Source organism: Mustelus asterias, chromosome 28 (assembly GCF_964213995.1).
Source record: "Mustelus asterias chromosome 28, sMusAst1.hap1.1, whole genome shotgun sequence".
NCBI lineage: Eukaryota > Metazoa > Chordata > Chondrichthyes > Carcharhiniformes > Triakidae > Mustelus > Mustelus asterias.
The window spans coordinates 23,026,092-23,052,196 of NC_135828.1; the positions used below are offsets into that span (position 1 = coordinate 23,026,092).

The following is a 26,105-nucleotide window of genomic DNA, read 5'->3' on the forward strand; positions in this document are numbered from 1 at the left end:
TCCCTGTTTTTATTTGCCGGCGTGACTGTCACTGGCATTAAATTATCTATTTTCCGTCTCCTTTGCATCTGCAGCCTCTGCCCCTCAGTCTGATCTCTGCTCTTTTGCTTTGCAACAGGAGAAGTCACCTAGAAATGTTGCCACTAAACCTACTACTGCTTATGAACAAGCTCCTGATTGCTGCTGCTTCAGGGAAGTGCTTGTTAACCACTTTGCCGTCATTCATGTGATCTTTGATTGTGAATGTGGGTAGACCTTTTCCCCATGCCCGGTCCTGTTTTCACATGACAGCCATTCTTTGTGCTTCCAGCCATAGATACTGCATCCTGGTTAGAAACACTGGCCCCTCTCTCAGTCCACCACACGGCCCAGATAATCTGCACCAAGATATCCAAGATTGCACGTCGGGCTTCCCTGATGTATTGTCATCACTCCTGCGGTAAACCTGCCGTGTTATTAGCATTTCAAACCGTTTTGTCGAATCCACAATGAGAGAGTCTGCAAGCACATTCTTGATTTTGGAATGCTATCTGAGCTCTTAAAGTTACTTGAAGACAACACAGGCATTGTGAACACATGATGTGGAGTTGCCAGAGTTGGATTGGGGTAGGCACAGGAAGTAGTCTCAGAACACGTGGTTAAAGTCCGACAGGTTCATTTAGTAGCACGAGCTTTCAGAGCGCTGCTCCTTCAGGCACTCACCTGATGAAGGAGCAGTGTTCCGAAAGCTTGTGCTACCAAATAAACCTGTTGGACTTTAATCTGGTGTTGTGAGACTACTTATTGTGAACACAGTTCGTGATAGACAATCCGATATTTGCAAAAAGGTCTTAAGAATTAAACTTGACTTTCAGAACATTAGTTCACTGTTATAGTTTCATTATTGAACATCACTTCTGCAGTTTCACATGTGACTCAATTTTCATATATTCTCTTTCAGCCCACAACCATGAAAATTGTCACAAATATGAGGAATAATATTGAACTTTGACTTTGTTGTATTATACGCTCTGCATTTTATTATTATTTTTTTGTCCCTACTGCCTACTGCCTGGTGTTCTGAGACTACCTACTGTGCCTACCCAATCCAACGCTGGCAACTCCACATCATGTGTTCACAATGCCTGTGTTTTCTTCAATTAACTTTTACAGATAGAGATATACCAGGGTTCCTCATTGCCTTGTTGGTAGATTTTAGTTATATTGCTGAAGCAAGGTTTGCAGACTTATTTTTTGTCCCTGCTGACTTATTATTGTCACATGTATTAGTATACAGTGAAAAGTATTGTTTCTTGCACGCTATACAGACAAAGCATACCGTTCATAGAGAAGAAAAGGAGAGAGTGCAGAATGTAGTGTTACAGTCATAGCTAGGGTGCAGAGAAAGATCAACTTAGTGCGAGGTAGGTCCATTCAAAAGTCTGATGGCAGCAGGAAAGAAGCTGAGTCAGTTGGTGCGTGACCCCAGACTTTTGTATCTATTTCTTGACAGAAGAAGGTGGAAGAGAGTATGTCCGGGGTGTGTGGGGTCCTTGATTATGCTGGCTGCTTTTCCAAGGCAATGGGAAGTGTAGACCGAGTCAACGGATGAGTTCTGGAGACATGAGTTCAAATTCCACCACAGTAGCTAATGAAATTTAAATTCTATTAATTAAAAAAAATCTGGACAACAAAGCCGATCTCCACAATGGTGACCATGACAACTGTCGTCACTTGTTGTAAAAACTATCTGGGTCTCTAATTAGGGAAGGAAATCTGCCGCCCTTACCCTGTCTGGCCTACATGTGACTCCAGAGCCACAGCAATGTGGTTGACTCTTAACTGCCCTCTGAAATTGCCGAGCAAACCATTCAGTTCAAGGGCGATTATGGATTGGCGACAATTGCTGACCCAGCCAGTGACACCCACATCTCATGAAAGAGAAAGGAAAAATGAATGTCCTTTTCCTGTCCTGAAGGCGCAGACTTGTAATTCCGTTGATGCCTGGAATCCTCCATTATATGTGACAGCTGGCTATTCTTCAGGGGTGAAGCTTATCTCGCTATTTAACTATGGAGCACGACAGCTGAGCCTGATGCTCCCCCAAGTGTTGAAGCAACAGTGTTTGCATCATCAAGCAGAGTCTGAGTCATATCACCTTAACTCGCTTTCTCCCTCCACAAATGCTGCCAGACCTGCTGAGTTTATCCAGCATTTTCAGTTTTTATTTCACTCGTCTAAGGATCAAACCCTGGCGTATTCCTATTCCTAAACGTTACAGCTATTTTTAATTGTCCAGGTTTTCAGCTGAGTTCTCTACTTTGGTTCATGATTACTCTGAGAAGTGAGCCACTCTAATTTCCATGTAATTGGAGTCGTAACGAAGCAGCTTTGTGTCAGATACTGATGTGTTGCTTCAATCTTAGAAGCGACCAGCAGGTAGGAGGACTGACCCCCTATTTGCCAGCATAAGTGTACACCAAATGATTATTTTATTCTCTACACATTTGTAATGTATATGTGTATATGTTATGTCTATAGGATATAAATGCTCACGCCTGTGTGACTGGTAAACCCATCAGCCAGGGTGGCATTCACGGCCGTATTTCCGCTACAGGACGTGGCGTTTTCCATGGGATAGAGAACTTCGTCAGTGAGGCATCCTACATGAGTGTTTTGGGTATGACCCCTGGCTTTGGAGATAAAACCTTCGTTATTCAGGTTTGTAGTGGATACTGAGCTGCCTTTACTTTGTCTTCTGTCCCACTTCTTCCACTGTTTGTGTCCTGAGCTTTGTCCTTTACTCCATTTGATTTGATTTATTATTGTCACGTGTATTAGTATCCAGTTCATAGAGAAAGAAAAATCTGACACCAGTGTAACTCATTTTACTCTACTACATTTTGAGGGCATTTACATTCAGTATTCTAATTGGATGCTGTCACCAATAATTCCCAAACCCGCATCCCTTTCTGATCCAGTTAAGCTTTCACCTACCTAATATCTAGGTAGATGATAGGCGGATGAAACACACGAGCTTTTTTTTATTATACACCAGCTTACTGGAATGCACAATGCACTGCTGTATTCTCCTCATCATCAACAGTCAATAAATTTAATCAAGATTTTGACGAAAAGCCAACTGATGTGGAAAGGTCATCTTTTGAATCTGGCAATGGATTACTGATGCACTAAATTCTAGATGCCTGCAGTTGAATAAAACCATACGTCTCCTCGGGTTGTGCGTTGCAAATTGAAGTATTTTAGTGGTCTGAATATCTGAAATCTGTGACTGGTTGTCTTCTCTGGTGAAAAGCTCTTTTTACAAATCCATTTTCAAGTTTCATGTTTATTTTTATTAGTGTTGCAGGTAGTCTTACATTAACACTGCAATGAAGTTACTGTGAAAGTCCCCTAGTTGTCACACTCCGGCGCCTGTTCGGGTACACTGAGGGAGAATTTAGCACGGCCAATGCACTCTAAATAGCACGTCTTTCAGACTGTGGGAGGAAACCGGAGCACCCGGAGGAAACCCACGGAGAGAACGCGCAGACTCCACACAGACAGTGACCCAAGCCGGGAATCGAACCTGGGTCACTGGCGCTGTGAGGCAGCAGTGCTAACCACCGTGCTGCCCCTCGTGCCACTGTGATGCCCCTTATGATGCCTATTTTGCCACAGTGTGGTTTTTGTCCTGGGTATCATTGGACCCTTATATTTGTTTGGAGACCAGTCTGTGTCCTGAATGAAAACATTACTGCATATAAATTAAAATTTCATTGGTTCAAATTCCAATCTCTCCTAAATTAGCCTGGGCAGTCCTTGGGATATTTCAGTTGATCTCAGTGCCTCGAGCTTGAGAAATGAAAAATTCCATCAGGTTCCCTGACTTTGTGCTGAAGAGTGCTGGGTGGACATCTGGTGAGAATAGGAGTCAGCTCAATGGCGATGGATCTCCACAAGGAGTATATTTTCAAATGTGAGGTGTCAGAGACACTTTGGTGTCCACAGGACACTCCCCATCAAAAGTCATAATCTCATGGACAGTGGTGAAGGGCAGAACTTCAAAGAAAAATGGTTCTTCTTTGGGAAGCTCTGAAAGTAGACCTTTGCGGGAAGCATCAGCACAGATGATAAATGAACCAACTCTTTTATATCCCACAGGGATTTGGTAATGTCGGCATGCACTCCATGAGGTATCTACACCGCTATGGAGCCAAGTGTGTCGGTGTTGGTGAATTGGATGGCTCGATTTGGAATGACGATGGAATTGACCCAAAGGAGCTGGAAGATTACAAACTGGTACGTGAATGTTAAACCTCAAATGTGCAGGGCAAATGTTTGCTCCATCATGCGTCAAGAAGGACTAATCATTTTCAACAATTCTTATTTTCATGGGGAGCCAGTGGTGTAGTGGTATTGTCACTGGACTCGTAACCCGGTGACTCAGGCTAATGCTTCATGGATTCAACATGAAACATGGATTCAAATCCCACCATGACAGTTGGTGGAATTTAAATTCAATTTAAAAATCTGGAATGGTAATGGTGACCATGACAACTACAGCAGAAAATGCTGGAGAAACTCCAGCAGGTCTGACGGTTTCAAGTCTCGAAATGTTGGCTCTATTTTCTCTCCACGGATGCTGTCAGACCCGCTGAGTTTCTCCAGCGTTTTCTGTTTTTGTTTCGGATTCCAGCATTTTGCCTTTACCATGACAACTATCACCGATTGTCATAAATACCGATCTGGTTCACTTCAGGGAAGCAAATCTGTCTGTGACCCATATGTGACTCCAGACCCACAGCAATGTGATTGACTCTTACCTGCCATCTGGAGTGGCCACTCAGGGAAATTAGGGATGGGCAGCAAGTGCTGGTCATGAAAGAATAAAGGAAATAAAAATTCATTGTCAGCGCACTATTTATAAATTGCAACTGGCTGTTTTCTACTCGAGACAGTTCGGTGTTGGATTTAGCAGCTGATAACAGAAGATGTTTTGTTTTTGAGGCTTCACGGAGCTAAGAAAAAAATAAAGCTGCTTGTTTTACTGAAAACAATTGCTGTTTTATGGGTAACAGTATATCAATAAAAAGAGAAAACTTCGCTGGAGATTTAAGTTCGTAGAATCCCTACAGTGCAGAGTAGACCATTTGGCCCATTGAGTCTGCACCGACTATCTGATAGTGTCTTGCCCAGGCCCACCAGCCCACCCTATCCTTGTAACCCCACACATTTAGCATGGCCGCACATCTAACCTGCACATCTTTCAGACTGTGGGAGGAAACCGGAGCACCCGGAGGAAACCCACGCAGACACGGGGAGAACGTGCAAACTCCACACAGACCGGGAATCGAACCTGGATCCCTGGCTCTGAGAGGCAGCAGCGCTAACCACTGTGCCACCGTGCAAACTCCACACAGTCACCCGAGGCCGGAGTTGAACCTGGGTCCCTGGTGCTGAGAGGTAGCACTGCTAACTGTGCCGGCAAGGTGGCACAGTGCGATGAAATTTAATGGACATGTCAACAACAGACAAGCTGATTCGGAACTGAATGGATTTTTCAGTCCTTTATTCCACAGAATGGAAATAGTCGAGGCGATTTTCGAATCTGAGATTCAGATGACTGTTATGAGCTACTGAAGTTTTCTCATTTACGGTTTGAAACATCGGACGGAATTCTCCCCTTCCGTCCACCATGGGAATTGTAGCCGGTGGGACCGTGTAAAGGTCCATTGATCTCGGGCGGGATGCTCCGGTTTTGAGGCGAGCGCGGCCGGAGAATCATCTGTGCCCTTTTCCTTTTGAGTCGATTTATAATTATTAAAAAGTACTCCTTTTTAGCCTGCCATCAAAATTGCATACCAAGCTCCTTATGGAAGCTGAAGTGTTTATTAATCGTTGTTATCTTGTCGGTTTGTGTATACAGGCAAACGGAACAATCGTTGGTTTCCCTAAAGCACGGCCATATGAAGACAGCATCCTCGAGGCAGAGTGTGACATTCTCATCCCTGCAGCCGGTGAGAAGCAGCTGACCAAGAGAAACGCGTGGCAAGTCAAAGCAAAAGTGAGCAGGAATCTTGTGCACCTATCTTGATGTCGGCAAGGATGAAATGTGCCCTTTACCCACTGCTATTAAAGCACCTTGTTTATGACCCCTGCAGTATTGGGGGCACCTTTTGTAATTAGCCCCCTATAACTGCACTGAGATAACACAACCATTGTTTGTCTCCTCCCTTTGGTAATGGAAATGTAAATGAGACTCTATGACACTGCATATTTATTCATGCAGTCACTCTGTTAATGAGATAAAAGCCAGTTGCATCAAAAATCTTATCCTTAACGTGATGCAAATGTCAAATGTTTGGTCAGTTGTCTCTAAGCATTATGGGAAGAGCTAAGCAATACAATTCAGACATATACTGAGAGGTTTGTTCACCACACTGACAGAATTTTAAGCTGACGGTATTTTGTATCCAGGAATAGGGCGGTGGCACAGTGGTTAGCACTGCTGCCTCACAGCGCCAGGGACCCGGGTTCAGTTCCTGCCTCGAGTGACTGTCTACGTGAAGTTTGCACATTCTCCCCGTGTCTGCGTAGGTTTCCTCCCAGTTTCCAAAGATGTGCGTTTGATTGGCCATGATTAATTTCCCCATAATGTCGGGGAACTAGCACGGTAAATATGTGGGGTTAGGGGGATAGGGTCTGGGTGGGATTGTGGTCGGTGCAGACTCGTTGGGCCGAATGGTCTCCTTCCGCACTGTAGGGATTCTATGAATCCCTGACAACTGTGTTTGGGGTTGTTAATGGGCTTGGACTGATCTTAAGACCTGGAAGCTCAATGATTGGGTGGGATTTTCCATGCAACCCACCGCATGTTTTGCAGCGGCGGAGGCAGCCTACCATTGGCTGATGGTGGGATCTTCTAGTCTTGCCATTGTCAATGGGGTTTCCCATTGAATGCCCCCCCTCACCTCTGGGAAGCCTGCAGTGGGGGGGTGAACTGTTGGCAGCACTGGAAGATCCCGCCAGCATGAACGGACAGATAATTCTGGCCAGTATGTCAGTAGTTAGAGACAGGTGCAGTCTATAAGAATGGGAGACAGAAATAACCATGTTTATAAAAGCTAATTATTTTATATTTATGTATTAGTGTCACAAGTAGGCTTACATTAACACTGCAATGAAGTTGCTGTCAAAATCCCCTAGTTGCCACACTCCGGCGCCTGTTCGAGTACACTGAGGGAGAATTTAGCATGGCCAATGCACCTAACCAGTACATCTTTCCGACATTGGGAGGAGCACCTGGAGGAAACCCAAGCAGACACGGGGGGAACATGCAGACTCTGCACAGACAGTGACCCAAGCTGGGAATTGAACCCGGGTTCCTGGCGCTGTGAGACAGCAGTGCTACCGTGCCACCCCTAAACAATTAAACCTGCAAGGACAACAAGAACTGGGGCTGAGAAAATGGCAGTGACTTTGAACAGATATTTGTGTCCATCTTCCAGTAATAGAATATCATGAAGGAAAAAATGACGTGGAAATGCCGGTGTTGGACTGGGGTGGGCACAGTAAGCAGTCTCACAACACCAGGTTAAAGTCCAACAGGTTTATTTGGAATCACGAGCTTTTGGAGCGCTACTCCTCCACTCACCTGATGAAGGAGCAGCGCTCCGAAAGCTCGTGATTCCAAATAAACCTGTTGGACTTCAATCTGGTGTTGTGAGACTGCTTACTGTGAAAGAAAAAAGACAGTCGTTATCACTGGAGAAAACGCACTAAGCAAAAGTGATGTTTCCCTGCTGGTCTTAAAAGAAAGTGGCTATGGGATAGAGTTGTAATCTGCCAGCATTCCTAGTTTTGTAAAGGCCCCAGTTGATTGGGAAACCATAAATATAACTTCTTCAAGAATAAGGGGAGTCAAAAAGCAGGAAACTGTCGGCTAGTTGGTGTAATATCAGTTTTTGGGAAATCTTGGAATCCATTATTAAGGAAGTAGGAGCAAGACATTGAGAAATCATAATACAATCCAACAGTCAACATGGTTTTACAGAAGGGAAATAGTGTTTGATTTAAAGTTGTTTGAGGATGTAGTGAACAGGGTGGGTAAAGGGGAAAAGTAGATGCGATGAATTTTGCATTTCCAAAAGGCATTTGACAAGATGTTGTGTAAAAGGTTACTACGCAGGATAAAAACCCATGATGTTGGTAATATATTAGCATGAATAATGGATTAGCATGACTGACTAACAAGAAACAGGATAAGTAGGTCATAGAGCACGGAAAGAGGCCCTCTGGCCCATCTTGTCCATGCCAGCCACCAAGCACCTATCTATTCTCATCCCATTTCCCAGCACTTGGTCTGTAGCCTTGTATGCTATGGCATTTCAAGTGCTCATCTAAATGTTTCTTAAATATTGAGAGGGTTCCTGCCTCTACCACCCTTTTCAGGCAGAAATTTCCAGATTCCCACCACCACCTGGTGAAAACGTTTTTGTCAAATGTCCTATAAATCTCCTGCCCCACAACTTTAATCTATGTCTCCTAGTTATAGATCGCTCTATTAAGGGGGAAAATTTCCTCCTATCTACCCAGATATGCCCCTCATAACTTTATTCACCAGAATCAGGTCCCTCCTCAACCTTCTCTGCTCCAAGGAAAACAACCCCAGCCTAACCAGCCGCTCTTCATAGTTGAAATGCCCCAGCCCAGGCAACATCCTGGTGAATCTCCTCTGCATCTTCTCTGGTGCACTCACATACTTCCTATAGTATGGCGACCAGAACTTTTTTAGGTTGGTGAACTCTTACTGGTGGAGTGTGACAGGAATCGATGCTGGGGCCTTTATAACCTGTATCAGGATCATAGAATCCCTGCAGTGCAGAAGGAGGCCATTTGGCCCATCCCGTCTGCACCAAAAACAATCCCACCCAGGCCCTATCCCCATAACGCCACATATTTACCCTAGCTAGTCCCCCTGACACTAAGAGACAATTTAGCATGGCCAATCCACCTAACCTGCGCATCTTTGGACTGTGGGAGGAAACTGGAGCACCCGGAGGAAACCCACGCAGACACGGGGACAACGTGCAAACTCCACACAGTGGCCTGAGGCCGGAATTGAACCCAGGTCCCTGGCGCTGTGAGGCAGCAGTGCTAGGCGCTGTGAGGCAGCAGTGCTAACCACTGTGCCGCCCTTTAATGAGTTGAATGAAGGAACTGAATGTATTGTGGATAGATTTTCTGAAGATAAAAGGTGGGAAAGCAAGTTGAGGAGAGCAGTACAAAGAGATATCGGTTGTGTGAGTGGTCAAAAATTGGCAAGTGGAATATAATGTGGGAAAATGTGAGGTTATCCCATTGGCAGGAAGAATAGAAAAGCAAAATATTATTCAAGTGGAGAGAAACTAAAGGATGCTGCAGTACTAAGGAATCTACGTGAAACATAATTTAGTTATGCAGATACTGGATGGATCTAGGAACGCAAATGGACTGTTATCCTTTATTGCAAGAGGATTGAAATCTCGTTACAGCTATATGGCACATTGGTGAGACCACACTGAGTGTTCTGTACAGTTTTGGTCTCCTTAAGGAGGAAGATTCTTGCATTGGAGGCAGTTCAGAGAAGGTTTACCATTTTGATTCTTGGGATGTAGGGGTTGATATTTAAAGACAATTAAATAGGTTGTGTCCATTCTCATTGACTGCAGAAAAATGAGACATGAGCTTATTGACAAATTTACGAATCCCAGGGTGTGACAGTAGATGCTGAGACGCTGTTTTCCCTTGCAGGAGAATTTAGGACTTGCCTTAATTTTTGATCTCATCCCTAACTTCATCAAGGGGCAAGAGGCATCCCTAGAATGGACAAGAGCCCCTGATTTAGAGAGGGAGCATGTGCAATGTTGCAAGCTAAATAAACAAATCTATTGCCTCATGGCTCTGAGGCCTCTGGGTCGCTGCCAGAACAGCCTCCAACACTGCTCTTTGCAGGTTTAAAATAATTTTTTAAAATAACAATTGTGTGTTTACAAGTTACTAGCAGCAGCTTCTCAAATTCTCCAATCTGGCGCGGGTGGATGCATCCTCAAAGGTTGACTTGAGAGTAAATTTGTTGAGAGGGAAGGAGCTGGCAGGCAGCTTGGCTTTACTCCCACCTTGCACATGTTTAGTTGATGCTCCCTGTTTCCGGTGGGAGCTTCCTGACTGTGCTCTGGGATGCCAAGGAATGTGCGAAGCACAGAGGGTAGAAATCCGGCGTAGTGGGTCTCAGCCTCTTTGTGCTCTCCTCTGTATTAATGCCTGTTTATGTAAAGCATGGCGCGAACTGATCACAATCATAGAATCCCTACAGTGCAGAAGGAGGCCATTCGGCCCATCGTGTCTGCCCACCGACCACAATCCCACCCAGGCCCTATTCCCATAACCCCACTCTTTTTTTTTTTTACATTGCTAATCCCCTGACACTAGGGGAAATTTAGCATGGCCAATCAACCTAACCGGAGCAGACACGGGGAGAATGTACAAACTCCACGCAGTGTGACAAGTCGTGTAGTAGTCATTCTGCCACCATGTCGTGTTAGCAAACCTTAACAACTACAACAACAAAGTACAGTTGTATAGCACCATGCCCACGATATTTAATAGGAATGTTGTCAAACAAAATCATCAAGTCACGTACAGAAATATTAAGTCAGGTGACCAAACGCTTGCTTAAAGAATCTGATATTAAGGAGTGTCCTGAATGAGAAGAGGTTTAGGGAGGGAATTTTGAAACTTGGGCCAGGGTAGCTGCAGGCGTGGCTGTGTGAAAGCAGTTTTAAAATCCAAACTGCTCAAGGAGCTAGCACTGGAAGATTACAGATATGAGGGTTGTAAGAGGTTACAGAGCTAGGGAGGAAGATAATGATGAGAATTCTAACGTTAAAATGTTGCCACGCTGGGAGCCAATGTAAGTCAGGAAGCACGGAGAGATGTACAGCACAGATATCCAATCATTGTATCCTTTAATTGCACAAGTTGACATTGGTGCCTCATGGGCCACATGCAGAGTTAAAATTTGTGCTGTCTTTAGTTTGCATATGTTTCTTTACAAATGAGCAGCCGTTACAAACTGCAACATCCAAAAAATTCAGAGCAGGCAAATTATCAGAATAACTATAATAATACTTAACTATAATAATACTTAACTATAATAATTATCAGAATAATGGGGCGGCACGGTAGCACAGTGGTTAGCACTGTTGCTTCACAGCTCCAGGGACCTGGGTTCGATTCCCGGCTCGGGTCGCTGTCTGTGGAGTTTGCACATTCTCCCTGTGTCTGCATGGGTTTCCTCCGGGTGCTCCGGTTTCCTCCCACAGTCCAAAGATGTGCGGGCTAGGTTGATTGGCCATTCTAAATTGCCCCTTAGTGTCCTGGGATGCATAGGTTAGAGGGGTTAGTGGGTAAATATGTCGGGATATGTGGATAGGGCCTGGGTGGGCTTGTGGTTGGTGCAGACTCGATGGGCCGAATGGCCTCTTTCTGCACTGTAGGATTCTATGAAGATGTCGGATAACACATTGCCATGTCATTGCTGCTTCTTTGAAAGAGCTTTCTAATTAGACCTGCTCTTCTGCTCTGTAATCTCTTTTCCAATTTACTGGTGGAATTTTCCCGTCCCACCTGCCCAGGGAATCGTTAGGGGTGGGTCTGGACCACACGAAGGTTCGTTGACCTTGGGTGGGATTTTCTGATCTTGGGGTGAGTGCGGCCGGAAAATCCCTCCCTATATATTTTTTGAAAGTTACTATTCTTTGCTTTGACTGTTCCACCAGGCAGTGCATTCCCGATCATGACCCGGTGTCCAAAAAAGACTTCTGATAGACAATCAGTTAATCTGTGCCCTCTGCTTTTCGACCCTCCTGCTAGAATTAGCTCTTGGGACCATCACAACTGAGTCTGCAGATCTTGATTCAACGCGTTCACACAGGTAGAGGACACTGGGTGGAGAAAAGGAAAAATTTGTATTGTTTTAGTACATTATTGGATCCCTGGGGTGCGTGGCCACTGTGAAGAAAATGGTGGATGTGCAAGAGGCTAGAATTGGTTGAGCACAGAGATCTCACAGGGTCGTAGTCATCAAGGAGTTTGGAGATGGGGAGGGGCAAAGCCATGGAGGGATTTGAAGACCAGGAAATACACTGGTGTGCACTATGACCCGACATTGATGCCAACCTTCTTGCTTTTCGCAGATCATTGCCGAAGGTGCCAATGGGCCGACAACTCCAGGAGCTGACAAGATCTTCATGGAGAGGAACATCATGGTTATTCCAGTGAGTTATTGTTTGACTTGTTGTTTCACATTCAAACGGGTGTTGCTCATCTCTCCTAATAACTGCCGCTTTCTATTAATCACATAATAATTGACCTTCCAGATGCAGTGAGCTATGTGATTCTCTCTGCTCCTTGACTATGATCACTTTCGGCCAAACTGTGTTTCAGTCCTCCTTTAGATCTTTCCTGAGAGGCCTCCTGTTTATTCTGAGGATAAATCGCTTTTTCCAAAAAAAAAAGCTACCTGCACAAAATAGATCATGACTCATAAACCTCTTTTAAATACCTAGTGAGGTAATGGTGTCTAACATGAGGTAATGTAATGCCTTATGGTGCAGTGATAGTGTCCCCACCTCTGGGCCAGAGGCTCCGGGTTTAAATGCCACTTCAGGTCCTGATGGCCGGGAGGTGCATTCGGAATGTGGCCAAGCAGGTTGATTATCAGTCTGGAAATCCTTCTGTTATGCCTGACAGTAGGCAATAAGAGTGGAAGAGTTTCCTCATCAACCATAATATAGAAGGCAATGGCAAGTCACTATGGTGCTTTGACAAGCATAACCATGGACCAATCCAACAGAAGTCCATGGTGGCAAAGCCCTCTTAGAACATGGTACCTACAGGAAGAGGATGGTTAAAAGTGTAGGCCATTCAACAGTTTAACAATGTTCTACCAATCGTAGAATCCGAAATCCGAATCCAGAAGAAGGCCATTCGGCCCGTCAAGCCTGCACACAATCCCACCCAGGCCCTATCCCCATAACCCCATGCATTTACCCTAGCTAGTCCCCCTGACACTAAGGGGCAATTTAACATGGCCAATCCACCTAACCCGTACATCTTTGGACTGTGGGAGGAAACCGGAGCACCCGGAGGAAACCTGTGCAGACACGGGGAGAATGTGCAAACTCCACACAGACAGTGACCCAAGCCGGGAATCGAACCCAGGTCTCTGGCGCTGTGAGGTTGATGCCAGTGCTAACCACTGTGCCACCGTGCCGCCCCATAGCAAATGCAGTCAAACCTAATTTGGAGCTCGCTATCCTGTGGTTTTCATCTTATCTCAGTTGTGAGATTGGTGAGCAAGTTGTTCTTGGGAGATATATGCCCAATAATATCATTGTTCTTACTAGAGTTTGCCTTTGAAGCTGTTCTATAAGAAAGAACTGATCACCAGTTACTTTTACTGTTCTTGTGTAGTCCATGATCAAATTCTGGGTTAACGTAAATTTGTCACTCTAATGTTTAAAACGTGAATAAATACAGCCCCCTATGGAAAGTAAGACACAGTTTTACTTGGATGCTTGCTAAGCCCATCAAATGAACATTTCAACACCATCTTCAAGACAGGAAAAACTGTTTACCCATAAATGTCTTTGCTCATGAAAAACTCAGCTTGTTGCAGGGCATTAAGCGTCTGAAACTATGCAGGTTTAAAATGCAGACAGAGGCTGTTATACCTATGTCTCAGTTCTTGCTAGGGTAACCAGGAATTATTCGCATTCCCTATAGATTTAATTTCCTTGCTTCATCTGTTTATCTAGGCTTCCATTACAAAATCCACTGTTATCTTTCTGACCACTGCCTGTGGCAAAACACTCGTGAGTTTCACCAAGCCTCCCTATGTTAAGAGGATTTCTTCTAACCCTTCAATAACCAGAATGTTACCAGAGTGAAAACAGTTAAATTATGAGGACAGTCTGCAGAACTTAAAAAAAAAGAGTTACCTACTTGTGTTGTTAAAGGCGACTAAAGGAATTGATGGGAGTACACAGAGAAACTATTACCTCTGCACAAGGGACCATAACCCTTGTCTGTTCAAGGGTGCTGTTGAAAATGTTCCCCAACCGAATTGTCGAGCAGCTGTTGGCAGCCTCCCAAAAGATAAGTGGATTTTGTAACGGAATCATAGATAAACAGATGAAGCAAGGAATTTATAGGAAATGAGAATTTCTGGCTTTCCTAGCCAGAACGGAGACACGAGTATAACAGCCAGTTTCTGTGTATTAGACTTGCATAGTTTTATATGTCTCATGTTCTACACACAGTGGAATTCACTTCCCCAGGGAGCAGCGGAGGTTGGGTCATAGCATTTATCGAAGGCTTATTTAGATAGATTTTTAATTGGTAAGGAAGTCGAGAGTTACGGGGAAAAGAGGAGGTGGAATTTGAGGCGACAATCAGGCGGCAAGACAGGCTCAAAGGGCAGAATGGCCTCCTCCTGCTTCCAAGCACCATGTTCCTAAAAAGATGTTGAGATCAGTTCGAACTGAAATTTCGAAAGCTGGGATTGCTATATTTTGGTAAGTGTAGTAAGGGTTTGTGGTAACAATACGCTAATTACCTAAATTAATTAACTTTGATATTATTTTTTTTAAAATTAATTCTTGAGACATGGGCGTCGCTGGCTGGGCCAGCATTTAGTGCCCATCCCTAGTTGCCCTTGAGAAGGTGGTGGTGAGCTGCTGCCTTGAATCGCTGCAGTCCATGCATTGACATTAAGATGTTGATCAGCTCCGAACTAATGAATATCGGGACAGGCTTGAGGGGCTTCTAGTCCCGCTTTTCCTATGTCCACCTTTCCTCAAACTTTTAATGGATCTGTTTATTTTTGATAACCGATTGCCACTGACTCTGCGACCAAAGAAAATAATCCTGCAGCATATATATTTTTATATTTGAAAGTTCACTTATTAAAATGTGCATCATGGTGGCTATGATTGCTGGTGCCCGCCTCTTGTAGTGTAAAGCGGGATTCTCGTGTGTTTCAACATGTCATTGGTCTATCTAAATAATGTTGAAAAATATAGTAAGGCACAAAATCACATAGCTTCACATCATCAACTGTCCATTTAGATGGTGTACCCACTGCAGTCTCTATTCCTCTCATCTATGTCCCTGTACTGCAACAACTGCACTTGAGAGAGTCAACGGTCAGACTGATCGGGAGGTCTCTAATGTTGCTACCATGCCATAAGGACAAAGTGCAGCTTTCTGATGGCTTTTTGGGGGGAATGTAACAACCATTCTCCTGCCCTGCCCCTACATTGTGGCAGCTAAGAAGAAAAATATGTATAAAGCCTTGCTTCATTTGGCGGCAACACAGATTGGTGCCTCAGTGGACTGCACTACCTGAGACGCTGCAATTCTGATCCAGGTAACTGATTTCCCCTCCTTTGCAGGATCTATACTTGAATGCTGGTGGTGTGACCGTTTCCTATTTTGAGTGGCTGAAGAACCTGAATCACGTTAGCTATGGCCGCCTGACCTTCAAATATGAGCGAGACTCCAACTACCATCTGCTAAGTAAGTAATGTTGAGGCTTTGGTGAAGAGGTATCTGAACACAATGTTGAAGGCCAGCCCCCTGTGGAGAACATCGCAAAGTGCTCCTGTGGATTTTAGATCTGGATTTATGATTCAACAGTGCAGTTGAATAAATGATGCAGCGTGTTCGAAAGCCTTCACTCGGGCAGGAGTAGAGCAGTTACAGCTGGCATCTGCCCATGGGCTAGGAAATGGGGGAAATCAGTCAGCAGTTCCACTTTTAATTGCTGTCTGATTCTTGCAGGAATGTGCACGGATATTTGGTCAGAATGAGCCACGTTTTTGATCTTCACGGTGGAATAATCACCATCCAGACTCCAAATGGTCCGTGGGGCGGCACGGTGGCACAGTGGTTAGCATTGCTGCCTCATGGCTCCAGGGACCTGGGTTCAATTCCCAGCATGGGTCACTGTCTGTGTGGAGTTTTCACATTCTTCCCGTGTCTGCGTGGGTTTCCTCAGATGCTCCTACAACCCCTCCCACAGTCCAATGATGTGCGCGTTAGGTGCCATGCCCCTTGGTGTCCCGGGATGTGTAGGTTAGAGGGATTAGCAGGGTAAATAAGTGGGGTCGCGGGGATAGGGGCTGGGAGGGATTGCTGTCGGTGCAAACTGGTTGGGCCGAATGGCCTCCTTCTGCACTGTAGGGTTTCTATGATTCTATGAACTGGGAGAGAGGGAGGGAGGAGACCTGACAGAGCTGAAACAAAGGATGTCCCACATACCTCACAAAACGATGCTGGAGAGCTGAGAAGTTGTATGGAGTTCTACTCCTGTATAGGTTAGGAATTGAGAAGAGAACGTTATGGGTGATGGAATCTTACACCTTTTGGGAGCTATATTTCAATCCATCCTAAATGGGAGTGGGGGGGGGGGAATCTTTCTGTTAAATAATATTCTCGAGGGGGAGAGGTCATTAATTTTGGGTCCTGACTCATGTGACCTTGGTTTTAACTCAGCACCGATGATGGGTGAAATTTAGCAAAGGTTCCAGTTGAGCCGTCACAGACGCACAAGTTCCCTCAAGGTAATAATTCCACATTATTGCCCGAACTTAATCAGTACTTTAAGGAACCATTTGGCTGACCTTGTTTCTTCTTTGGATTTAATCTCTTTGTTACAGTTCTTGAGGGTTTTACTGACCATAATGTCAGGGTTGCTTTTCCTATCCTCTGAAATCCAGCAACTAATTGGTTGTCTGCACAGTAGTACTTTTGGCTGCTATACAGGTTTAAGGGGTAAGCCTGGAGTTGGTCTGGTGCATTTACCGTTGTACAAATCTACAAGAATGGCACTGAATGAAGGAGGAAGCTATTGGAGATTGGTGCTCAAGGACCGCACACATGTAGACACGAACACACACAGACGCAGACACACTTTTACCTGATCAACAAAAAACAACCTGCAACTTAAATTATAAGTAGTGTAAACTTTTAAATGGTTAGCTATTACACCCTAGACGTTGTAAAATGAGCTGCTGTAATTCCCTCGCCAGAGCCTGTGATGACAGAGTTAAGAATATAGTGGGTAATTTGGCAGGGTGGAGAGGAATCACGAGGAAGTGTCTGCCTGCTGCATAAATAATGATGAACTTATCAGGCCTGACTTGGCTTAGAGCTGTGGCGATGAGCACCAGATATTGAACTGTACATGATAAAAACAGAGCATGCTAAGAAAGCTCAGTAGCTCAGGCGGCCCCTGTGGAGAGAGAGAGAGAGAGTTGACATTTCAGGTTGATAACATTTCATAACTGGGAAAAGCTGGCGATGTTAAAAGTTTTGAGCAGGCAGAGGCTGGGAAAGCAGGGTGGAGGGGAAAGGGAATGTCTGTGGAGTTGAAGGCTAGAGAAGTTGAAGGCTAGAGAGATTAAATGACAAAAGAGACGATTGTCCAAAGCAAAAGGAGATGGTACGGTGCAATTTTTCCTCTCCGCTATATGGCTGCACAGTCACTCAGTCGCTCTGCACAGTCACTCAGCAGGGAACAAAGAGGATGTGCAAGAGCAATGTTCCTTTAAAAAGATGTTCTTAAAGGAACCGCGCAATGCAACAACTCAGCCTTGCACTGCAAACGGAATTTAAAGGGAACATTGGTAATGAAATTTGTAACAAAACACAACGTGAGTCTCAGAGGAGGTGCAAATGACATTAAAGTTTATTTATTTATCACAAGTAGGTTTACATCAACACTGCAATGAAGTTACTGAGAGAGTCTCCTGGTCGCCACACTCTGGCGCCTGTTCGGGTACACTGAGGGAGGATTTAGCATGGCCAATCCACCTAACCAGTACATCTTTGGACTTTGGGACCAAACCGGAGCACCCGGAGGGAACCCACACAGACACGGGGAGAACGTGCAAACTCCACACAGAATCAAACCCGGGTCCCTGGCACTGGGAGGCAGCAGTGCTAACCACTGTGCCACCGTGCTGCCCATTAGAAGCAGCGACTGTCAGGGGAAAAAAATGGGATAATCAAAACGTTTGAAAGTCAGTGTAGACTTCATGGGCTGAAGGGCCTCTTCTGCATTGTATGATTCTATAAAATGGCAACAATGGCAGTAAATTTAAAAGTAACGATTAGGTGAAGCTAAGCTTGGGTGACACAAATCACCCTCAACCTGAGTTCCTGGTATTATCTTCAGCACTGAGAGAGTGGGCATGGTTCCTACCCTTTTCCCCTCCACACCCGCTAGAAAAATGTCTGAAATAAACTGCTGTCCCAAACTTTCCAGGAGGAATGGTGCACCAGTTTAGGTCTTGGATCAGATTGATTGGCCTTTGAATTGCTGGTGGTGAATGGTGCAGGGACACCAAGGAGGAAGCTGTGCAATAGGAAACAAGATGGCTAAACTGTGTCCATATAATGCTTAACTATCCTTCCTGGAGCTTTCTGCTACCATCATATTTTGGGAATAAAGCTTTGGGCAGCCAGTCAGTGAGATCTCCTGTTGGTTGCTTTTTATGGTGAGAACATAAGGATGATCATTCAAGGGTTGAAATGATCAATGTCTTTGGGAAATCTGTAGTTTAAAGTTTATTTATTAGTGTCACAAGTAGGTTTACATTAACATTGCAATGAAGTTACTGTGAAAATCCCTGAGTTGCCACACTCCGCCTGTTCGGGTACAGAGAGAGCGAATTTAGCATGCCCAATGCACCTAACCAGCATGTCTTTCAGACTGTGGGAGGAAGCCTGAGCACCCGGAGGAACCCCACGCTGATACAGGGAGAATGTGCAGACTCTGCACGAACAGTGACCCAAGGCCGGAATTGAGCCCAGGTCCCTGGCACTGGGAGGCAGCAGTGCTAACCACTGTGCCACCGTGCCGCTCACAAACAATATCCTAGTGTCAGTGTTTTTGAGTGGAACTGAGATCACTGCCTTGAAAGCAATATATTTTCTCCTCTGTCCAATCCGTGTTTACCCACACATGCCTTCATAATCCATAGACTTGGCTGTAGGTCCTGTCCATGTACGTAAAACTGCCCGCAATTGGGCCTGGTGACAATAAGCATGTGAGCACGATAGTGTTTAGCGAATTACTGGATAGGAGATATTGTGGTTTCTGTTACTTTTACAGGAACTGTCGATTATGATAATGAGGCTGAGAGCTGCAGTTGTATAAAATTACATTGAAAGCTAATCAAATGTAAGCTTTTAACAGTGCTGGATTTCATGATGACATTTATTTTGAGGAGGGGAGAGGCACACTGGATTTATACTAACCTCAGTTGTTGGCAAAATTCTAGAATCCATCATTAAGGATGAGATTTCTAAATTCTTGGAAGTGCAGGGTCGGATTAAGACAAGTCAGCATGGATTTAGTAAGGGGAGGTCGTGCCTGACAAACCTGTTAGAGTTCTTTGAAGAGATAACAAATAGGTTAGACCAAGGAGAGCCAATGGATGTTATCTATCTTGACTTCCAAAAGGCCTTTGACAAGGTGCCTCACGGGAGACTGCTGAGTAAAATAAGGGCCCATGGTATTCGAGGCAAGGTACTAACATGGATTGACGATTGGCTGTCAGACAGAAGGCAGAGAGTTGGGATAAAAGGTTCTTTCTCAGAATGGCAACCGGTGACAAGTGGTGTCCCGCAGGGTTCAGTGTTGGGGCCACAGCTGTTCTCTTTATATATTAACGATCTAGATGACGGGACTGGGAGCATTCTGGCCAAGTTTGCCGATGATACAAAGATAGGTGGAGGGGCAGGTAGTATTGAGGAGGTGGGGAGGCTGCAGAAAGATTTAGACAGTTTAGGAGAGTGGTCCAAGAAGTGGCTGATGAAATTCAACGTGGGCAAGTGCGAGGTCGTACACTTTGGAAAAAAGAATAGAGGCATGGACTATTTTCTAAACGGTGACAAAATTCATAATGCTAAAGTGCAAAGGGACTTGGGAGTCCTAGTCCAGGATTCTCTAAAGGTAAACTTGCAGGTTGAGTCCGTAATTAAGAAAGCAAATGTAATGTTGTCATTTATCTCAAGAGGCTTGGAATACAAAAGCAGGGATGTACTTCTGAGGCTTTATAAAGCACTGGTTAGGCCCCATTTGGAGTACTGTGAGCAATTTTGGGCCCCACACCTCAGGAAGGACATACTGGCACTGGAGCGGGTCCAGCGGAGATTCACACGGATGATCCCAGGAATGGTAGGCCTGACATACGATGAACGTCTGAGGATCGTGGGATTATATTCATTGGAGTTTAGGAGGTTGAGGGGAGATCTGATAGAAACTTACAAGATAATGAACGGCTTAGATAGGATGGACGTAGGGAAGTTGTTTCCATTAACAGGGGAGACTAGGACGCGGGGGCACAGCCTTAGAATAAAAGGGAGTCACTTTAGAACAGAGATGAGGAGAAATTTCTTCAGCCAGAGAGTGGTGGGTCTGTGGAATTCATTGCCACAGAGGGCTGTGGAGGCCGAGACGTTGAGCGTCTTCAAGACAGAAATTGATAAATTCTTGATTTCTCGAGGAATTAAGGGCTATGGGGAGAGAGCGGGTAAATGGAGTTGAAATCAACCATGATTGAATGGTGGAGTGGACTCGATGGGCCGAATGGCCTTACTTCCGCTCCTATGTCTTATGGTCTTATGGTCTTAAGTCACTACCAATGAGGGAGGCCATCCATTTCCATTGTGAATTTTCTTCCTTTTCAGAAAATGCAGGCTCAGGCTAGGTTACGGTTCTGCAGATACCAGTTATTCTCTGCTGCCTTACAGTATTATCACTGTATGGCTTTGCCTATCTATTATCTATACCCTCCTTGAATTCTTTGGCCTCGTGCATCCCCACTGCCTTTGCCTCCCCATTGGCGACTGTAGTGTTACAGTCATAGGATGCAGAGAAAGATCACCTTAATGCGAGGTAAGCCCATTCAAAAGTCTGATGGCAGCAGGGAAGAAGCTGTTCTTGAGTCGGTTGGTACGTGACCTCAGACTTTTATATCCTTTTCCTGACAGAAGGTGGAAGAGAGACTGTCCGGGGTGCGTGGGGTCTTAATTATGCTGGCTGCTTTGCCGAGGCAGCTGGAAGTGTAGACCGAGTCAATGGATGGGAGGCTGGTTGGCGTGATGGACTGGACTTTGTTCACAACACTTTGTAGTTTCTTGTGGTCATAGTCAGAGCAGGAGCCATACCAAGCTGTGATGCATCCAGAACGGATGCTTTCTATGGCTTGTTTTCTTTGACTCTGTAATTTTTTGCTTTATTATGTTAAAGGTGCTATGTAAATGCAAGTTTAAGTTGGTGACGTACATGCTGCATTTAAACTGATGTTTAACTGATGCTGAGAAATTTGAAAGAAAAATATTCATGTTTAAAATCCTCATTGAGAAGGTGCCTCACTTTTTACTGCATCAGCATCCTTGTCCATTAGGGCATGGCGGAGCACAATGCTTTGTGCCACTGCTGGCTGGATCATAGTAGGCATTTTCATTAATTACTGCGTTTTCTGTCTGCACTGTCCAACACTTGGAGACGAATCTTTCGCTCTGCACAGAAGCTTATGGGCGGATGGAACATTGCTACCTTGCAGCAGCTTCGCACATATTTACTTAATTGAACTTTTCCTCTGCCTAGCCAGTAATCCTGTTCCATTCCCTCCTTTAGTGTCCGTCCAGGAAAGTTTGGAGAGGAAGTTTGGGAAGCATGGTGGCACAATACCAGTTGTACCAACAGCAGAATTCCAAGCCAGAATAGCGGTGAGTTTCTTGGACTATTCCTCCTCTTCCCCACCCCTGCTCCCCGCCATTTCCTGAACCTCTTGACTCGCCAAATCTAACAGAAAAATAAACTGATCTGTTTTCTGCGATTGAACCCAGGAAGATATTGTCAGAAATGCCAAAGAATATAATCCTGGATCTCCAATCAGGATTTTGATCGAGCAAGGTTTTGAAAATGGGACCTTGAAAGATTTCCTTGTTTTTGATCTATTGGGTTTTGTATTTGATATCTTATGGGTGATGGAAGTGGATGCATTGAAGCAGAATAAAGCTGCCCTGAAACTAACCTTGTGTTCAGAGATTGTTAACATTGGCTTAGCAAAACCTGGGTGTAGTAGCAAATTACGTATGCTGGAAGAAAATGTTTGCCCATTTGCATGGGAGAGAATTTGCGAAGTTAATCGCGTACTGCTCCTCTATTCCTCTTTTTAATAGGTAGTGTGATAACCCCCAAGACTTGCACGGGGAATCACTGATCTCCCTGCAGGACTCATAGAATACCATCTCCCTGGTGATTGGCAATTACCTCACCAGGTGGAGCTCGTATACCGAGCCCTTTATAAAGCAGACCCCTGAGTGGGTCCATTATTATGTTGTCCTGGTTGGGACCTGTTTGTGTTCACCACAGGTTTGTGGTTTTACTTTATTTTGTGTAATGTCACTGAACGGGATGGGAGGCTGGTTTGCGTGATGGACTGGGCTTTGTTCACAACCCTTTGCCAATACAATAAAGCATTGTTCCTTTACATCTGACTCCTGGAGTTATTGTAGGTGGCTACACTGATAGTGTGTGCGACACTCGAGAGGAAAGTGGCCTTTATAGGTAACCAACTGATTATTAATTTGGACCTCCTTGAATAAGTTGTATCCAGCGGCCCTTTGAATCAAGTTTCAGTTATCCGTGCCACATTGGGTTATTCTCTAAGAATTAATGCTGCGAGCTTCCTATTGTTGTTCTGGAAGCTGTGCATATTGCTGTACAAGCTGTTTAATTGTTTATTGATCATCCCTTTTATTTTTTAAGCCTTTATAGCTGAATGTAATGCAGAGAACATAAAGGGCGTTGGCAAACTGCTGTGAGTGATGGGAATGCAGGTATTCTCATCTGACAGTTTTGAGATGGAGTGCCAGTGGCACAATTTGGTTTATTTTTTCAAATCTGTCAGCTTGTTCAAAAATCAGGGTGTTTCCTTCCGTGAATGTTCCATTTATAAAACCTGCACAATCCATGTAAACTGGGTGTGGTGACTAATTATGTAACCACTGCGTTTGCAGACAAAGATGTTTCCAGTCCATGAAATCAGAGTTTTATTTTTATCCCTTCTTGGGCCATGGGCATCACTGGCAATTTTTGGCCATTTCTAATTGCCCTTGAACTGAGTGGCTCGCTCAGCCGCTTCAGAGGGCAGTTAAGAGTCAATCACATTGCAGTGGCTCTGGAGTCACATGTAGGCCAGACTGGGTAAGGGCGGCAGATTTCCTTCCCTAAAGGAAATGAGTGAACCAGATGGGTTTTAACGAAAATCAATGATAGTTTCATGGTCTCCATGACTGAAATCTGCTTTCATTTCCAGATTTTTATTCATTGAATTGAATTCCACTAGCTACCGGAGTGAGATTTGATCCCACGTGTCCAGATCCTGAGCATCTGGATTTCTAGTCCAGTGACATTAACAGCGTGCACTGCCTCCCCATAATTGCACAATTAGGGAGAGTATCTTTGCCCTAATGATATCCAAGAAGATCGCGCATACTGCAAACTAATGGTGCAGCCAGGATTGAGAGTTTGTGGTGATTTAGGAACCACTCCACATGCTCCTACCCTGCTCTGCACATTGGAGCCTCTTTACAGAACCTCTCCTGAATTTTCTAAAAAGAAAGTACATCTCTCAAGGCAGTAAATCTCTCCACCTCCCAGACCCAAGGGCATGTTTGCAGGCCTTTGCCAATGTTGGCACATTTCCCCGGGAACCGAGTGTCACAGAGCTGACTAGCTCCTTGCTTTGACATGTTAATGTTAATTCTTTAAATTGCCACTGTCTGTCTCCACATTGCAATGTGAGTGAGAACGTGTAACCTTAACGCCATCGACACAACTTGGTTCTGTAAGAAATATCATTTCTTAACAGAAATCTGTTCATCTCAGTTATTGCATTTTTCAATTGACCCCAAGCCTCAATAATTTTTTCTTGAGAAGCTCCAGATTTCCACAATCATTTGTGAGAAGAAATGCTTTCTGACAGTATCCCTCAACACACTCGCTCTAATCTGAACTCTCCCAACGGACAAAACAGTTTTGTGCTCTTTCTACCTTAGCAAATCCTTTCATTATCCCTAATGCTTGAACCAAATCACCTTTAATCCTGTACACAGGGGATTACAAACCTAGTAAATTAAATCTCTCTTCATAATTCAAAATATTAACTTTTTATTTGATTTATTATTGTCACATGTATTAGTATACAGTGAAAAGTATTGTTTATTGGGTGCTGTACAGACAAAGCATACCATTCATAGAAGAAAGGAGAGAGTGCAGAATGTAGTGTTGTAGTCATAGGGTGCAGAGAAAGATCAACTTAATGCGAGGTAGGTCCATTCAAAAGTCTGACAGCAGCAGGGAAGAAGCTGTTCTTGAGTCGGTTGGTACGTGACCTCAGGCCTTTGTACCTTTCCCCCCATGGAAGAAGGTGGAAGAGAGAATGTCCGGGGTGCATGGGGTCCCTAATTATGCTGGCTGTTTCTCCGAGACAGCGGAAAGTGTAGACAGAGTCAATGGATGGGAGGCTGGTTTGCGTTTTCTAGTTTCTTGCGGTCTCGGGCAGAGTAGGAACCATACCAAGCTGTGATACAACCAGAAAGAATGCTTTCTATGGTGCATCTGTAAAAGCTGGTGAGAGTCGTAGCTGACATGCCAAATTTCCTTAGTCTTCTGAAAAAGTAGAGGCATTGGTGGGCTTTCTTAACTATAATGTTGGCATGGAGGGATCAGGACAGGTGATCTGGACACCTGAAACCATGAAGCTCTCGACCATTTAGGTTTTGGAATGTGAAGTGTGCAGTGACTAATGCCACCGTATATTCCACAAGCCCTTCCTTTCAATCATCAATATTGCGATTAGAAAATAGGAAAGGATATAATTGCATTAGAAGCAGTTCAGAGAAGATTCATGTGGCTGATTCCTGGGATGAAGGGGTTATCTTGTGAGGAAAAGTTGGGCATGTTGGCTCTTCCCATTGAAGTTTAGAAGCAATGAGAAGTGATCTTATTGAGACATACAAGATCCTGAGGGAAACAGAAAATGCTGGAAAATCTCAGCAGGTCTGATAGCATCTGTGGAGAGAGAGTAGAGCCAACGTTTTGAATCTGGATGACCCTTCGTCATTCTATCTCCGCACCTGCTGCCAGACCTGCTGAGTTTCTCCAGCATTTTCTGTTTTTGTTTAAATTCCAGCATCCGCAGTATTTTGCCTTTGCGATCCTGAGGGGACTTGACAGGGCAGATGATAAGAGGATGTTTCCACTAGTGGTGGAGTCTAGAACTTGGGGACACGGTTTAAAAGTAATGGCGGGGGGTCTCATTTAAGATTGGGATGAGGATAGTTCTTTCCTCTAAGGGGGAAGAATTCTCTTCCCCAGGCAGCAGCGGAAGCTGGGACATTGAATCTGTTCACAGCTGACTTAGGCTGTTGATCTGCAAGGGAGTTGAGGGTTCTGGGGCCAGGCAGGAAAGTGAAGTTGAGGCCACAATCAGATCAGCCATGATCTTATTGAAATGTAGAGCAGGCTAGAGGGGCTGAATGGCCTACTCCGCTCCTAATTTCTGTGCACACTCTGGGTGTCTAATTCCAAGCAGCAATAACATTTATTTAATACAGCAACTTAATGTAGTAAAATGTCCCAAGGCATTTTTATAGGAGTAACAAACAAAACTTGCCACTGAGCCACATCGACATTTCACAACAAATCAAGATAGATGATCAAAAGCTGACTCAAAGAGGTAGGTTTTAAGGAATGTCCTCAAGGAGAAAGGAAATCCAGGGAGGTTTATGGGGGAAATTATAGAGCTCGGGGCCTCAGCAGCTGAAGACATTAAAAGCTGAAGCAATTAAAATTGAGGATGCACAAGAGGTCAGAATTGGAGACACACCGATATCGCGGAGGGTTGTGGGCAGGAGGAGGCTACAGAAATAGGGAGGGCTGAAGCTGTGGAGGAACTTGGAAGACAAAAGAATTTTAATGTCACCGCATTGCTTCA

At 44.6% G+C, this 26,105-nt stretch overlaps 1 protein-coding gene across 1 annotated transcript in view; it reads left to right on the top strand.

The window, feature by feature from the left end:
• glud1a (glutamate dehydrogenase 1a) overlaps positions 1-26,105 on the top strand; it is a 110,020-nt gene that overhangs the window by 65,028 nt on the left and 18,887 nt on the right. Inside the window, exons 6-11 of the mRNA XM_078199696.1 lie at positions 2,521-2,700; positions 4,144-4,281; positions 5,909-6,046; positions 12,219-12,299; positions 15,480-15,603; positions 21,737-21,828. Of these exons, the coding sequence (XP_078055822.1) occupies positions 2,521-2,700; positions 4,144-4,281; positions 5,909-6,046; positions 12,219-12,299; positions 15,480-15,603; positions 21,737-21,828 (753 nt within the window). The remainder of the gene's footprint in view (positions 1-2,520; positions 2,701-4,143; positions 4,282-5,908; positions 6,047-12,218; positions 12,300-15,479; positions 15,604-21,736; positions 21,829-26,105) is intronic.